Source organism: Panthera onca, chromosome D1 (assembly GCF_046562875.1).
Source record: "Panthera onca isolate mPanOnc1 chromosome D1, mPanOnc1 haplotype 2, whole genome shotgun sequence".
Taxonomy (NCBI): Eukaryota; Metazoa; Chordata; class Mammalia; order Carnivora; family Felidae; genus Panthera; species Panthera onca.
In genome coordinates, this window is record NC_138348.1 from 65,703,575 (window position 1) to 65,720,853 (window position 17,279).

The 17,279-nt window shown below is 37.6% G+C and overlaps 1 protein-coding gene and 1 non-coding gene across 2 annotated transcripts in view; one reads left to right on the forward strand and one right to left on the reverse strand.

The window, feature by feature from the left end:
- Positions 1 to 2,150: 2,150 nt before the first annotated feature.
- Positions 2,151 to 17,279, reverse strand: part of PRCP (prolylcarboxypeptidase) — a 76,154-nt gene continuing 61,025 nt past the window's right edge. The window contains exons 8-10 of the mRNA XM_060605501.3: positions 11,727 to 11,891; positions 10,848 to 11,035; positions 2,151 to 2,896 (exon numbers count right to left, since the gene is read on the reverse strand). Of these exons, the coding sequence (XP_060461484.2) occupies positions 2,680 to 2,896; positions 10,848 to 11,035; positions 11,727 to 11,891 (570 nt within the window). The 3' untranslated portion in view covers positions 2,151 to 2,679. The remainder of the gene's footprint in view (positions 2,897 to 10,847; positions 11,036 to 11,726; positions 11,892 to 17,279) is intronic.
- LOC132662695 (U6 spliceosomal RNA) lies at positions 9,266 to 9,372 on the forward strand. The gene has a single exon (XR_009602695.2). It is a non-coding gene; the product is annotated as a U6 spliceosomal RNA (small nuclear RNA).

The window sequence follows — 17,279 nt, forward strand, 5'->3', positions numbered from 1 at the left end:
CAAGACAAAACAGAAAGTAGCAGTCTTTTTTTCATGACTTTCTAGACACTGGCTCCCCCCCCCCCCCCAAATTCCTGGTTTTATTCAAATCCTGGAGCTATGCCTGCATAGTTTCAATAAATTTCCTCTTTTGCTTAAACTAGTTTGTTGAGGTTTTGTTACTTATCCAAATAGAGATTTAGCTACATCAATTTAAAAAACAACAGCAGAACAAAACAAAACAAACCTGGATTTAAGGCCTGGTTCTACCAAAAATGAGCTATGACAAGTCCCGTCTCTCTGAGCCACAATGCCATCACCTACAAATGATGGGGTTGGACTGGATGATATCTAATTTCCCTCACCTTCTAATACACTAGACACTGATTCCTCTGGATAATCTCTTGATCCTCCAGATCCCTTAAGAAAGTTTCCTAAGTTTCTTTAGTTCTATCCATTGACTGAGGCAGTTAAAATACCAAAAATAGAAAATAGAAATACTCCAATTCTTCTTTTTTTTTTTTAATGTTTATTTTTTTGAGAGAGACATAGTGCAAGCGGGGGAGGGGCAGAGAGGGAGGCACAGAATCTAAAGCAGGATCCAGGCCCTGAGCCATCAGCACAAAGCCCGACGCAGGGTTCAAACCCACGAACCGTGAGATCATGACCTGAACTGAAGTTGGACGCTTAACCAACTGAGTCATCCAGGCACCCCAGAAATACCACAATTCTTTACGTCTCTCTTTCCTTGTCTTTCAAAAGCATCATCTATTAATGAGAGAGATGCTTTAAATAATAACTTATTTCATGTTCTAAGTCTTTTTCAATGTAAATTAAATTCTAGCATTGTAATTAGGCTAACCTAAGGTTGTTGTCTGTAATGAAATGTACATTGAAAAATGTGTACATAATACCAAATTATAATTGCATACAAATATAGTAATTTTGGCAGTTTTTCTCTTCACAAAAATGTAACTTACCCAAACAATGTTAAATTAAATGGCAAAATATTTTAAAGACTTTAAACAAGTATAAGGTTTCAAGGAAAATACCATAAAATCAATAGTACCTAAAATAAATAGTACGAATATCCTCTACTAAGCCCATAAACCCTGCTTATATAAAGAATAAAAACTAGTATTGTTTTGACCCTTAAATTCTCACTCCAGCAGACTTTTCTCTGATGCTGAAACGAAAATAGTGACCAAATGCTTTGATGGACAACTCATTACAATGAGAACTGAAGGCTTCCGAAACCAGACAAAGATTTTTTTTCTGTATCTCCCAGATGCTGGGAAAGTAAGGGAAATATTTCAGTTTCCCACCCAAGAATGAACTCTATGTCTGCACTTAAAAAACAAAAATAACTGCTTTAGAAATGACTGAACTCAAGGTACAGTTTTTGAAAAGCAGAAAATGTTCCCAAGGCAGGGTGAAGAAAAAAAAATTATTGAGAGAAAATAAAAAGAAGGGGGAAGAAATCTTTCAACAGAGTAGAAACTGTTAGTCTCTCTGTGTGTCCCTGAAAGGTTTTGATCCAACCCTATTTGTTATCCTAGAAAAGCTCCTCTGAAGAAAGGTCTCAGTGTAAGAACTGCTTGAAAGAAGCCAACCCCTTGGAAATAGGAACGGCTCGGCCATTTATTAATGTCAAATATGCTGCCTGCACGAATCAGTCAGCTTGTCTCTTGGAAGCCATACAGAAAAGTTCTCGCACACCTGCCTCTTGGTGCCTGGACACTTGTGACTTTAATGACAGCAGTAACAACCACCAGAAAATAAAATCTAAAAAACAAAATGCTGAACATGACTATATTCTACTTGCCAAGTAGTTGATTCATCAATTTTTAAAGGCTTCTTGCTGAAGTATCATCAGTAACCACAGCATATAAAAGCTTGCTCAGATGTAAAAGCAAAAGCAAAACAGAGTCATTCTCCTAAACTGGCAAAATGTAACCAAATTACCACAAAACTGACCTTAGAAACAAAGAGAAATGGAGCAGAAAAAGGCCAGATTTCTTACTGGCAGTACCACAGTGGCAAGTATCCCAGAACTGAGAAAAGCTGCCAAGTAGAAGAGAGAAAATTAAAGGATTTTCCAAAAGCAGCCAAGCCCAGTGCACACAGCATTCCCAACAGCTGGAGTGAGCTTCAGAAGGAACACACAGGTATAAGGTCCAGCCTTATTCTTTATTTACAGCACAGTCAAAATCATTAAATCAAGTACAAAAGAAATGGCTTCCATTTCCTGGATTGGCATCGGACATCCTTCCTACCAGCTGCAATTACATCATTTTTGTCTATCTTCTGCTGTTCTTTTTTGAGGGAAGGGATAGGGAGTGACAAACGGACCAAAGAGACTTTTACCCTCAAACCCAAGAGGAAGCTCTGCTTGCAGAGAAACAAAGGAAGTGACCCTCCCTCTTGTGAAAGGCAGTCAGGAACTCTGCTCCGGTTATGAGGGCCACTGATGGTGTAGAAAGCTGTCACAAAGAGATTCTTCCCAGGGGTGGTGTGAAGAGGGCGACGATTCAGGGTGTGCGATGGCTGCTGTCACCATCATCACCCTCTCTTCTATCTCAACCTTTGCCTCATCAAATCTAATGACAAACAAGGGAAAGTAATTACATGTAGAAAAGCAAAGTGAATGGGAACGTGGGTAGAATGAACATAAAAGAAACTGAAAGTGATCAAAATTTCTCAGTGCTTCTTTCTCTGACTGGCATAGAAATCTCTGATCCACTGCTTCATGTGTCTAACTTCCAAGGAGCGGGCTAATAGCACGGTCGTGGGGTCAAAGGCATTTCTGGCTCGAAGATCCAGATGATGGGCCCCTTCTGGGATGGTGATCGCAACCAAGGTGTCTGTGATATCCTTGGTTACTCCACCTCCTGACCAGGGGTCTAGTTCACCATTGCTAAGTGAGGGAAAAAAGAAAAAATAAGATTGTTAGTTTTTCATATCTACACCCAGATAAGATAGGAGAAACCTATTATGTGCATAACATCAAAAATTACAAATTTATAACCTGGGGGATTTGATCTGAGATCTAATCTGTCATATAAAAAGGTGCTTCGTGCTGGAATTTTACTTAATTTCTGTAACTAGGTGCAAGAAATAGAATCAGAGAAGACTGAAGGTGGTACCATATGAATCAACCCAGCTTCTACTAGGACATGGAATATAGAAGCCTGAATTTTAATCCCAGCTTCATCACTCAAAAGCTGGATACCTCACACAAGTTACTGACTCAGTTTCTTCATCTGTAAAATAGAGGTAACAAGGCTGACCTCATAAGGTTGTTAATAAGGGCTAAACCAGATGGCACATGTGGATGTACTGAATAAGCCCAGTGTCAGGCACAGAGGACTCCTTCAGTTAATGCTGGTTTCCTTACTACCTAGGACCCCAACTCAGAAAATTTGGGCATTACTCAAAGATATTCATTTTATAGTAGCTTTAAACTTAAAGAAATGGTATTTTATTAGTCTTGGCTGTTTCACACAACACATTTCAGAATGATGTAAACAGGATCAGTCATTAAAATAGGCTATTTAGTTTAGCTGAGTAAAAAACCAATATACCACTGACAGTATTCCTAAGAATATTATCAACAGCTCTTATTGAGCCATAATTCACCTATCACAAAAGTCACCCACTTAAAATGCACAATTCAATGGCTTTTGGCATATTCAGAGTTTGCAACCATCACCACAATCAATTTTAAAAAAGTTCATCACCCCCAAAATGAAATCGATACTCATGGCAGTCAATCCCTATTCCCTTCCTCATACCTCCTCACTCTCAGCCCCAAGCAACCACTAATCAATTTTCTGCCTCTATAAGTTTGCCTTTACATTTCACATAAATGGAATTATACAATACGTGGTCTTTTGTGATTGGCTTAATTCACTTTGGCATAATGTTTTCAAGTTTCATCCATATTGTAGCGTGTATCAGTACATTATTCCTTTTAATTGACAAATAATATTCCATTGTATGGGTATATTATATTTTATTTATCCAGTCATTAGATGCACATTTGTGTTGTTTCCACTTTTTGGCTATAATGAACATTGTTCCTATAAACATTCATATACAAGTTTTTGCTTGGGTGCAGGCTTTCATTTCTCTTGGGTATATACCTAAGAATGGAATTTCTGGGATGTATGGTGACTTAGCCTTTTGATGCACTGCCAAACTTTTTCCAAGGTGGCTACACTATTTTATATTCCCACTAGCAATATATGAGGGTTGCAATTTCTCTATATCCTTGCCAATACTTATTATCTGTCTTCTTGATTATAGCCATCCTCTGTGGGTATAAAATGGAATCTCATTGTGGTTTTGATTTTAATTTCCCAAATGACTGAAGGTATTGAGCATTTTTTCATGTGCTGACTGGCCATGCGTATGTCTTCTCTGCAAAAAAATGTCTCTTCAGATCCTTGACTGTTTTTAAATTGAGTTATCAACTAATATCATTTGATCCATTTTAAGTTACTTTTTTGTATGGTTATGAAATAGGGATCCAACTTCATTTTTTGCTTGTGAATATCCAGGTTTCTCAGCATCATTTCTTGAAAAAAAATACTCTTTCCCCAATAATTTGTCTTGGCCCTTGTCGAAAATCAATTGACCATATATATACCAAGGGATGACTTCCAGACGGTCAATTCTCTTTGACTGATCTGTAGGTCCTTATGGTAGTATCCTAATATATTGGTTATGGTAGCTTTATAATAATAAATTTGAAAACAGGAAGTATGAGATATGAGTTCTTTAAATTTGTTCTTTTTTTTCATAATGTTTATTGAGAGACAGAGAGAGAGAGAGAGAGAGAGAGAGAGAGAGAGAGAGGAGTGGGGGAGGGGCAGAGAGCTAAGGGGACAGAGGATCTGAAGCAGGCTCTGCACTGACAGCAGAGAGCCCAGCCCCATGCAGGGCTCAAACTCACAAAGTGCGAGATCATGACTTGAGCCAAAGTCGGACACTTAACCAACTGAACCACCCAGGTGCCCCTGTCCTCCCTTTTCAAGATTATTCTGGCTATTCTGGGTCCCTTACACTTTTAAGATCAGCTTGTCAATTTATGTGAAAAAGCGAGCTGAGATTTTCATAGAGATTGCATTGAATTTGTAGATCAATTTATAGACTATTAACACCTTACCAATATTATCTCTTCGACAAGAACATGAGATGTCTTTCCATTTATTTAGATTTTAATTTCTTCCAACAATGTTTTGTAGTTGTGTAAGTCTTACACTTCTTTTGTTAAACTTATTCCTAAGTATTTTATTCTAGATGCTATTAGAAATCAAATTCCTTCCTAACATTTATTAACTCCATATGTGCATAGAGTAGTTTAGAATTTACAAAGCCTTGACTATTATAACAACTCTGTGAGGTAGGTTTAATAACAACTCTTTATAGACAAGAAAACTAGTACCCAGAGAAACTAAAAGATTTGTCCATATCATTCATCTAGCAGCGGCAAATCTGAGATACAAATTCAGACCTTGTAGCCCCAGTCTAATGTTCAATCTTTCATGCACACACCGTAAATCAACAGCACTCTTGACTTGTATGGTGCAGAATAAGAACATGAGCTTTGGGATCAGACACACCTGGGTTCCAGTGCCAAGTCTGCGCCTCACCTTCCTAATCTTATGGAAGTTTAGATTCCTCAAAATAAAATAAAGACTGAAATACCTGGATTAAGAACCTGGTAGCTATTAGATTACTTTCCCCTGGTACTGCACTTTTTGGTATATCTTTATCTACATATCACTTATGGAACATTTCTATATGCTTTCTGACATTTGTTTCATGTACATTCCATTTTGCTGATATTGTTACAAAGCCTGAAATAACAAATATTCAAGGTCACATTATCAGATATATGAAATTGTTCCCATAATTTGCATAATCATTTTTAAAAGTCTCATCTATAAGTACAATCTATACAGATGCCTATCCAATAATATCTTTTTTAAAAATGCTTATTTATTTTGAGAGAGAGAGAGAGAGCATGAGCAGGGGCCAGGCAGAGAGAGAGAGGAAGAGAGAATCCCAAGCAGGCTCTGCACTGTCAGCTCTCCAACTACAACTCCATGAGGGCAGGGATTTTTGTCTCTTTTGTTTATTACTGCCCACAGTGCCTAGACCAGACCTGGCACATGGTAGGAGCCAGGTGTTTATTGTGTGAATGAAAAAAAATTTTTTAAGTGTTTAGATGTCTGCGGCCTTGTACCAAATGCCCTACAAAGAGATATATAAATATATGTAGGCAAGTTCAGGCATATGAAATCACTTCAGTACTTTTTATGTGGGAAACCAAAGTTAATATAAATGATCAATACAAATATAGAGAGACTAACCTTCAGCTGTGTATAGTAGTGAGAAGAACCACTAACTAAGAAGATGTAAGTTTTATTGCCCTACCAGCCCATGACTTTAAGTAAGTCACCTAACATATGTGAACCTTAATTCCCACATATATAACAAAAAATAAATTTTTTTAAAAGATAATGCCCCTCCATCACAGAGATCTTGTGAGGCTCAAGTTAAATAATATATGCGGTAGTAAGATATAAACTATAAAATACTACACAAATGTGCAGTATTATTACAATAATTATCATATTCTGTAAGTATGAGAAGTGTTAATACTTCTGAGAGGTAAATGAATCATGAAAAGGGATGTCTCACAGACATTTGGCCAGAAAAGTAATGTGGTCAACATTTTCCAGTTAATGTACAAGCTAAATGAGAAAATAAGCATTTAGGTACATTAAATATATGTGTGTTTGAGATACAATTTTAAATTCCTTTTACAATTCCCACCACATTTCTCTTTTAAAAAAAATTAATTCAACTTCAACTTAATAACATCATTCTTGGAAAGAAATCACTCCAAAAATGTACATTTTTGGTTTCATTAAAAATGAAAAGGAAAACTCACGTGCAAAATAACAGTCTTAGTTTTCAACTACCAGATAAATTCTTAAAGTAAACTACACAAGGGGTTAGATTTTCTTAAGTGAACAAATCGCCTTTATCATTATTCCAATTTAACAGGACCAACCCAGATAGGAAACTCTCCATTATTTGCAAAACAAAAAAGCCATCCCAACAGCCACATAATAAGCAAACTGCATTTGATTTAAAAGGTCATCTGAATCAGCCCAGTGGCTTAGCAACAGTGTTTGGAGTTGCTGAGAGACCCAAGATGCACATGGACTTGAATTTCTTGGTCCTAGACACGTGAAAGCTTAACCAGCCACTGGGACATTTACCAAAAAAATACTGGCTTTCATGAGAGAGTCTAGATGCCTGGATAAAATTCCCAACAGTGAGCTTCTAATCACTAGCAACAATTAATTTGCCTGAGAAATGATATTAAACTAACCAGCTTCTCAGGGACTCCCTTTTGGATTTATATTTAAATTACTGAGCATGACCATTGGTAAAATAGTTTCTTACCAGTTGGGGTTGGGGAAAAAAAGAAATCCTTCTAACAAAACAACCGTACAATAAAAAAATTGTTGAATTGGAATGATTAATGGCTCCTAGTTATTAACTCCTCATTCATTCAACAAACGTTTACTGAGTACCTACTATGTGTTCAACAGTGAACAGATAAAATGTCCTCATGATGCTTACTTCCACGATAATCGATTTACTAATTAAAGTAACCTTGTTTGGTAGTCATTATTTCTAACTTTTATATATTGGCAATTTGCCTGAGTCTATACAGCTAACTTGGTCTCCCTCACTTCAAAGCCCAAGGTTTTAATTGCACTGACAAATTTCCTGTCTGATACGGACTAAACTTTCCATTCAGGAAAGCAGTCACAGTTGGACTTGTGTGAGATGACCTAAGGAGAGAAGCATGGACATAAAGATACTTTCCACCTGGTTCCTTGGACATTTTCTTACTCATCAACCAAAACCGTTTTCTAGTTGGTAGCCACTAAGTAGAGACAACAGAGGCACACCTAAGGCTGTTTCTTTACTTTGGGAATGTGTTTACTTTAGAAAAGCAGGACAATTTTCAATTTTTAAATATACTGGGGACGTCTAGGTGGCTCAGTCGGTTAACCTTCTAACTCTTGATATCGTTTCAGGTCATGATCTCATTCACGGTTCTGACATTGAGCCCCACATTGGGCTCTGTGCTAACAGAGAGGAGCCTGCTTGGGATTCTCACTCTCTCGGCTCCTCCCCCACTTGTGCATGTGCATGTGCATACACATGCACACACACATGTACACACACTCTCTCTCTCTCAAAATAAGTAAACATTAAAAAAAATAATAATAATAAAAAATAAAACTTCTATACTGGATTTTCTCACACCTAGCAGCATAAAGATTTCTTTTTAAAAGTACTTGCCACTGTAAAAAGATAAACCAGTACCTTCACATAGTCCTGCCTTTACACTCTCATATGCCTCTACAGACTTTCTAAACTTTGTATTTTGTTCCTTGTTTTTATCAACACACATATTTCTTGGGCATCCAGTATGTGCCAGGTACTGGATGCAAATGCTGAAAGCACAGATACAATTAAGTCAAAGTCTCTGCCATTAAGAAGTTTTCAATCTCATGGGGCAGACAGAAACATAAATAGATCATGTCCAGAGTGCTAAGTGATATTCACAGGCCTAGGGGAGCTAAGGGGATGGGGTAAATCTCACTTCCCTGGAGGAGTCAGGGAAGGTTTCTGGGAAGGTGCCTGAGTTTTAGGAAAAGGAGAAAAAGATGAAGGGGAAGGACATGCAAAGACGAATAACTCCCTATGTCTAGGACATGAGTACAAGGTAGAGTGTCCTTCCATTTATTCATTCAACAAATCTTTTTTGAGCACATATATTTGCCAAATCTGGGCCAAATATTTTCTTGGGTTAACTCTTAAGCATTACACAACTCTGTAGGGTGAGTTATTATTATCATTTTATAGAAAAGAAGTCTGAGGATCTAAGAGCTTAAGTAATTTTTCTTAAAATAGCTCAGTTTACCTTTGCAAAGTTCTATTGGAAAGTCCTCTCTTAACACTGAGTTAAAAGTTTCTAACACTGAGCTAGAATTTCCATTTCTTGCTTCAGTTCTATTCCCAAAACTTTTCTCACCAAATCTGCCCCCTCCCCCAATGATGATGATGATGATGAGTTTGATAGCCTAAGGAAAATAATACAAAAGGGCAAATAGATTACTAAGATACTCATCTATGGTTGAATCCCATAACTCATACATTAAACTCATACATTAAACAAACTCATACAGTGCTCGCTTCGGCAGCACATATACTGAAATTGGAATGATACAGAGAAGATTAGCATGACCCCTGCACAAGGATGACACGCAAATTTGTGAAGCGTTCCATATTTTTTTTACCCAAGGAATACAGGAGTGCTGATGCATAGGGCCACTTGTACCCCAATGTTTATAGCAGCACTCTCAACAATAGCCAGATTATGGAAAGAGCCTAAATGTCCATCAACTGATGAATGGATAAAGAAATTGTGGTTTATATACAGAATGGAATACTACTTGGCAATGAGAAAGAATGAAATATGGCCTTTTGTAGCAACGTGGATGGAACTGGAGAGTGTTATGCTAAGTGAAATAAGTCATACAGAGAAAGACAGATACCACATATTTTCACTCTTATATGGATCCTGAGAAACTTAACAGAAGACCATGGGGAAGGGGAAGGAAAAAAAAAGTTAGAGAGGGAGGGAGGCAAACCATAAGAGACTCTTAAAAACTGAGAACAAACTGAGGGTTGATGGGGAGTGGGAGGGAGGGGAGGGTGGGTGATGGGCATTGAGGAGGGCACCTGTTGGGATGAGCACTGGGTGTTGAATGGAAACCAATTTGACAATAAATTTCATATTAAGAAAAAATGCATACTAAAATAAAAAACAAAAACAAAAACAAAAACAAAAACAAAAACAAAAACAAAAAAACTATTGGCCATGTCCAGAAGGTCAAATTTGACTCTCATTTTAAAGAGATTGTAAAAGAATGACATTTACAGTTTAAACAATGGCTCCAGGTTAAGAGGCCTATATGCTATCTCTCTACTATTTCCATGTAGATTTGGGGAAATAATTTTTAAGTAACTTGTTTTTCTCTTAATAGCTGATAGCCTAAGGTTCAAACCAAAATATGGAAATTTTAAAATCACAATCACATACACATAGAGTCTACTCAATTAACCCTGATGTGAGCCAATACCAAATACATCCCTTCTAAAGAAGCAATGTAACATAGAGGAGCAAACACAGGTTTTGTAGTCAGGCAGGCCAAGGTTGAGATCTGGTTTACCACTTAGTAACCCTTACAAAGCTGGATGAGGTTTGGCAAGAGACTGAACTCAGCGACCTTCGCTTTCCTCCTAAGTAAAACAGAGACTATAACAACTACTTCAGAGGGCTGCTGGGAGGATTCAATTAGGCAATTTATTTAAAGTGCCTCATATAGTGCCTGAAACAGAACAGAGTAGGCACCTCAAAAGTGTTTGCTGAAAAAATAGTGAAAAATATTTACTATCAATTAATAATAACAGTAACAAGGGCAGTACAAATTGAGAACAGCAAATGATACTTCATTTTGTGCTAGTTTTTTAAAATAAAATATTTAAGTTTTGTTACTGTTTTTAAGCCTTTAAGCATGTTTGTAATAGAGTATAAAAGTGTATCTCTTGCTCAGCATCCTCTGTCTTTCAAAGAAAGACATGATGGATACCACTCCTGTATTCTATATTGTTTTACTATCAGCACTTTTCTGGTTCTACCTTCTCAGCGATTCTACAAATGTCTTCATCAACCAAAGTTTTTCTCTGCACCAGTAAAAACTCACCTAAAAACAATGTTGCTGTGTGAACTGATGTTTCTGCCTCCATACACAGTAGTGATCCAGGCGGGCCTTGGTCTCACACCCCACTGTTTAAAACAGTCATCAGAATATTCCCTGAAGTTCCATGAGCGAGGCTCAAACATGTCATCGATACCATTAGTACAAAAAGGCATGACCATTTCTGTGCAAGCCTAAAAAAGGAAAACAAAAGAGAATCCAATGACAAAATAAAGCACAAAGAGTTAAATAACTTGTCCAAAGTTATTCTGCTGGTAGCAGCAAAGCTAGGGTTTGACCTCAGGCGGTCTGGTTTCAGAGCTCCTACTCTTTACCTACGTCATACCACCTCTCATTATTCCTGGAAAGGCTCAGCTGAGAAGTAACAAAAGTTAGGGCTATATATTCTTCATCGGTAAATTGCTTTCTTCCACATCTATTATCATATTTAACCCTCAGGAGGGAAAGTATTAGTATTAGTATTATTAGTCTCATGCAGGTGAAGGGATGGAGGCTCAGAGAGTCAAGTCAGACTCCCCTTCTTTTCTTCATCCATAAAATGCTTCCTTTTGATAGGAAGCATTGCTTTGGATAGGACTTACCAAGAGATATTGTAATATTAGTATCTTTTTCAACGAACTATATTTAAAGGTGAGATCATGTCGTATTTATCTTTGCATCTTTGGAGTCTAGCAGGTTGCCTGGCACATGGGTACCCAGAAAATACTTGGTAATGATTAAATACATGAAGGAAGGAAGGAAAGAAGAAAAAAAGATAATGGAGCCCAGATTTGGACCCAGGTTAGTGACAAAATCTTGTGAACTATCTTACAGTACAACCATTATCAGCGGGAAATTCCACTTGAAGAAATTACGCAAGCTTACCTGATAGCTCCAACCCTGGGTTCCCAGATTGCTAGTTGTTGTCTCTGATATATTCAGGCATCTCGCCTGGCCTGAGTAATTGTAATATATATTCAGAGCTTGGAAAATATTCTGCAGCAGCTGTGCATCAGATAAACTGGGATTGTTCAAATACTTGCACACTACCTGTCATTTTAAAGAGACATAAAAGAAGAAGAATCAGAATATATTTATAAAATCATAAATTTTAATGAAATAAAGAAGAAATATGACTGTGATTTGCCTATAAAATAATCTTAAACATCTAACAGCATTGCTTGACAATTTCTATCTCTTGAGTATAATCCTGTTCATAAATGAATAAACCATTACTCTCCAAGTGTAAAATTTAAATTACTCTCCAAGCTATAGAAATAAACCAAGGGCATTTGCATTTGTATGGTATGCAAAGTATTCCACACCTACCACTGTAGCCTCATCTTTTTTGCACGCTGTGTTCCAGCCTAGCAAAACCATTCTCAACACACCAGGGTCTTTTTCTTCTCTTTGCCTTTGCTCACCCTAAAATACCCTTTTCTCACTCTCGCACTCCAGTAATGTCTGGCAAACACCAATACACCTTCTATAATACTTAGCTCAAGTATCACTTCCTCTATGAGGCCATCATTAGCTATGCCCTCAAGTTGGGGAGAACTAAATCACTACTCCCTTTGTGCTTCTACTTATACCCTGTACTTGCTTCTATCAAAACCCCTGTAACACTGTACTGTACTCATTTGATTCCACAACATCCCCCTCAGCACTCAGCAAGGTATCTGACAACTAAATGCTAGCTGAATGAATAAATACATTTTTGTGAAAATGTAAAATTTATAAAATTTCTTATGGAAAAACTATACCAAGCTCCAGTATCTGTGGTGTGATAAGAAATATATCAGGCAGCAACCCAGCTTCCAAATATTCCTGTCACTAGACTATCATCAGCATCTGAAATCTAGTACCTAAAAATCACAGAGAATGCTTGGGGTCAGAAGTGAGGGCAGGAATGACTAGATAGAGGCATGGGGAACTTTCAGGGGTAGGGAAATAGTCCTGATCTTCATGGAAGTCTGGGTTACACAACAAACAGTTCACTTGCGATTTGTGCAATTCACTGTATATAAATTTTATCTCAAAAAAAAAAAAAGAAATACTGAACTTTAATTAATGATGATAAAGGTGAAGTATCCCTGAGAAGTATACTGATGTCTGCAACTTATTCTGAAATGCATTTTAAAAATAAGATGGAATGAAGGATAGAGGGATGGCTAGCCAAAAATATCTGTGCTAAATCAAATCTAACAAAATACTTTTATAGAATTTAGGTGGTATTTTTAATGGGTGTTCACTGTCCAATTATTTCAGTATTTCTGTGTTTGAAATCTTATTGAAAACAATAAAATACTGGGGAAAAATCACAGGCAATGGTTTCACAGCTGCATAATACCACCACTTACTGATTACTGAGCTCTGGGTTTACAACCATTGTATTATATAATCCTCAAACAATCTTATCAGATATATTATTGTCCATTATTTTACAAAAAGAAACTGAGTCTTATGTTAAATCACTTTACTCGAGGTCATCCACCTAGTAAATGTTAAGATCTAGATATAACCCAGATCTCTCTAGCTATGAAATATGCATCTTATCCATTATGCTACACGGCTTAGGGAGCATCCTTTGTAAAACTGCAAATAGCCCCCCGATGGCAAGGGAAACACACTCAGCTTGCATCATGAAGTCAGTGATTTGGTCCTTTCTCATTTTATATGGAAAAGATGTATACAACAGGCAAGTCTGATTTTAAAAAAAGAGACAGGAAGAGAGAGGGACAAGCTGAGAGAAAAAGGAGCCAGGAAAGAAAGAGCCTAGTTACCCTACTTCAGGGAGAGACTCCATGCAACAGGAGCAACAAGGCCCAGGCTGGGGACATGCCCAAAAAGGAGGCACTGAGAAAGGAAGTGAACAGCAGAAAGCAAACCCAGCCTCTCCTCCTAGTTCTGTTTAGGACCAGTTTCCAGCAACACCTTTCTGGAAAAAGAGGAAATATGAAAAGACTGCAGAAATGAATCATAAGGAAAATTCGAAGTCTCTCTCCAAATGCATTCAGCACAAAAATATTTCTGTGAAATGTTGAATGGTACTTTGTGAAAAAAAGGTTTCAGAGTCAAATAATTTTAAGAAATATTGTGTCAGCAAATGTGAACAGTTTACTTGACTGCGGGAATCCTCAGAGCCTTTAACATGCTCAACTACAACATGACTTTCCAAAAGGGATAGAGAGTGTGCACTACTTCCAGTAAGTTTTTGGAAATAACAAATGTAAGAAAAGTCAGAAATTGGGGTGCCTGGGTGGCTCGGTCGGTTAAGTGTCTGACTTTGGCTCAGGTCATGATCTCAGGTTTGTGAGTTTGAGCCCGCATTGGGCTCTGTGCTGACAGCTCAGAGCCTGGAGCATGCTTTAGATTCTGTATCTCCCTCTCTCTCTCTGATCCTCCCCTGCTTGTGTTCTTTCTCTCATTCTCTCAAAAACAAACATTTTAAAACATTAAAAAAAGAAACAGAGCCTGGGACCAAAACATACATGCTTGTAGTTTATTTGGGAATGTGATCCCAAAGAAGACAAACGACAGGGACAGAAAAAGGTAAGGAAAAAAAGGTGATATGGAAATGTGTACCAGGTGGTCACCACCACGGCCTTCATAAGGCGCCTATAAGGGATCTTCATGGAATTCCTCAGAACCCTTGTGCACTATGGGTGAGAATATAAATTGGTACATTGTGGAAAACATTATGGAAGTTCCTCAAAAAATTAAAAATAAAACTACCATAAAATCCAGCAATTCCACTTCTAGGCAAATATTCAAATGAAAGGAAATTAGGATCTAAAAGAAATATCTACACCCCCATGTTCACTGCATCATTATTCACAATAGCCAAGATAAGGAAACTTAAGTGTCCATTGATAGATGAATGAATAAGGAAAATGTGAGATGTATATAAATGAAATGGAATATTAATCACTCTTTAAAAAGAAGCCTTGCCATTTGTGAGAATATGGATGAAACTGGAAGACATTACACAAGCCAGATACAGAAAGACAAACATTGTATGATCTGTTATGTGTAGAATCTAAAAAAGTCAAACTCATAGAACCAAGGTAGAATGGCAGTTGGTAAGGGCTGGGGGAAGGGCGATGGGTAAATGCAGAAATGTTGGTCAAAGGATATAAACTTTCAGTTATAAGATGAATAAGTTCTGGAGATCTAATGAAGATATTGGTGACTAAGATTAATAATACTTGAAATCTTCCAGGAGAGCCCCGCGTCGGGCTCTGCGCTGACTGCTCAGAGCCTGGAGCCTGTTTCAGATTCTGTGTCTCCCTCTCTCTCTGCCTCTTCCCTGTTCATGCTCTGTCTCTCTCTGTCTCAAAAATAAATAAACGTTAAAAAAAAAAAATTAAAAAAAAAAAAGTCAGAAATTAAGATGTCCAAATAACCTGGATATACCTTTAAAAAGTAACAGCGAGGTCATAAGAGTAAGATAAATCTGAAAAGGTGTACATGAAGAAACAGTACTGAGCTAAACTCAGAGCTTCGCAAACCTTAAGCCTAAAGCAATAAGAAAATGAAAACTGAAGAAAAAAGGCAAAACAGTGTTTTACTTTTCCACAACTTTCATTTATTCATGGTAAGTCAAAAAATACCTAACAGTTGTTGGAAAATGTCCCTAAGAAATACGCCAATCAGAAACACTCAAGAAAATATGGAAATCAAGAACCAATCACAGAATTTGTTAAACTACTTATTGCCAACAGTTGGTCAGCATTCCTTCCTGACTGTGGACACTAACGGTGGATTCAGCTGTTTCCAAATGCAGCATAAAGGTATGGAATGGACCCGCGGAATGCATAGGAGAGCATTATGTCCAAGCACAGCACAGTAGATGAGGCAGGGTGACAATGTAAGCCAGGCAGGAGGAAAAGGGAGCGCTGATGAGCAACAACAAACAAGTGGCCTAAAACTCTGTTAAAGAACAGTAGCAAGTAAGTGTGACTCACATGCTGGCATCAGATCCCCTCTCAGACTAGAACACTGGGCCTCTGTCAGGCAAAGAAAAGGAGTCCCCATGAATAGCCATCTCTGCAAACAGCAGTTACTGTCACTCCTTAAAAGACACAGGCATGGCTGGGGACCGGCACCGGCTGACAATACTTGGGTTTCGGCAGTGCCAGTTACTCAGAGAGAACATCGTGGTCAGAAACTTGGCGTCTACTAATAGAAATTCCATATCCAGATTAAGGGCACTCCTGGGCCCACTGTCCTCTGTAAGGTCAGGGCTCCCTTGGAGCACTGGGTCCAGTTCCGAGCACCACACTTTAAAAAGGACACTGACCAACATGAGAAAATGTAGAGGGGAGCAATCAGGATGGGGAGTTGAGGAAAAGTTGAAGCAATCCTACAATTGTTTGTTTGTATCATTTTTCCAATCTTTCATTACTACAAATAAGGCTACAATAAATAACCTTGGGCCTAAATCTTTACGTACACCCTGAACTGTTTTCTTGAGATAAATTCTTAGAGGAGTTATTAGTTCAAAGGAAATAACCATTTTTAAGGCTTTTGCTACATCAAGCTGCCTTATAGAAAGAAAGTACCAATTTATAATCCTACTGGCACATTTAGATAGAAGGCCTAAAAAAACTTCTTTTTGTAAAATATTTACAAATTTTTTTTGGTAAAATATTTACAAATTTACTAAGGGAATTTTATTATTTTAGGTGCTTCTAAAGTTCCTTTCTAAGTGAAAAATTCTGTGAGTACAAGCATCATTCTCTAGTGTAAACAACACAATCTCTACGCATCTCTGTACACTACCTTAACAATTATGGTAGCAAAGAGTGAATAAAGTTTTCAAAAAATTACTGGAGTTATACTAGCAAAACCTCAGCACTATTCCCATGTTTATTCAAAAAAAGATAATCACGTACTTTTATAAAAGATCCATAGGATGCACAAAACTTATCTAAATGTTAAGTTGAACCATATGAAGTTGCCATGTTTATAAGTCAAACACAGTCAGGTATCAGCATCTTTGGTTCAACTTCATCTAATACTCCCTTCACCTTAAGCCTGATAATGTGCAGTTATTAGCCAATTGAGGAGTACAAGTACTTGGCCTGTTGATTGTTTATTGAGGGCCTATAATAACAAGGAAAGAGTCCCTGCCAACCACTTCCATTCAGAATACTCGACACTCATGTAGCCCCTGTACTATATTTCCTATTTATCTTGTGGACACTATCAAATTAGCTTCTTCCAAACACTTTCTATATAAGGTATAGCATTTCTATTTAGGTCATAAATTCAGTGATATGAGAGCAACTGGGACTGAGGCTGCTAGTCCAACTTGTGGTTCCTCGTGGTCAGGTACTTTCCCTATGATGACCCAGGGGAAAACATATAACGACCATCCCCATATCACAGAGGAGAAAACAAGCTCAGAGAGGTCTGGCTAAAGATGTACAATTT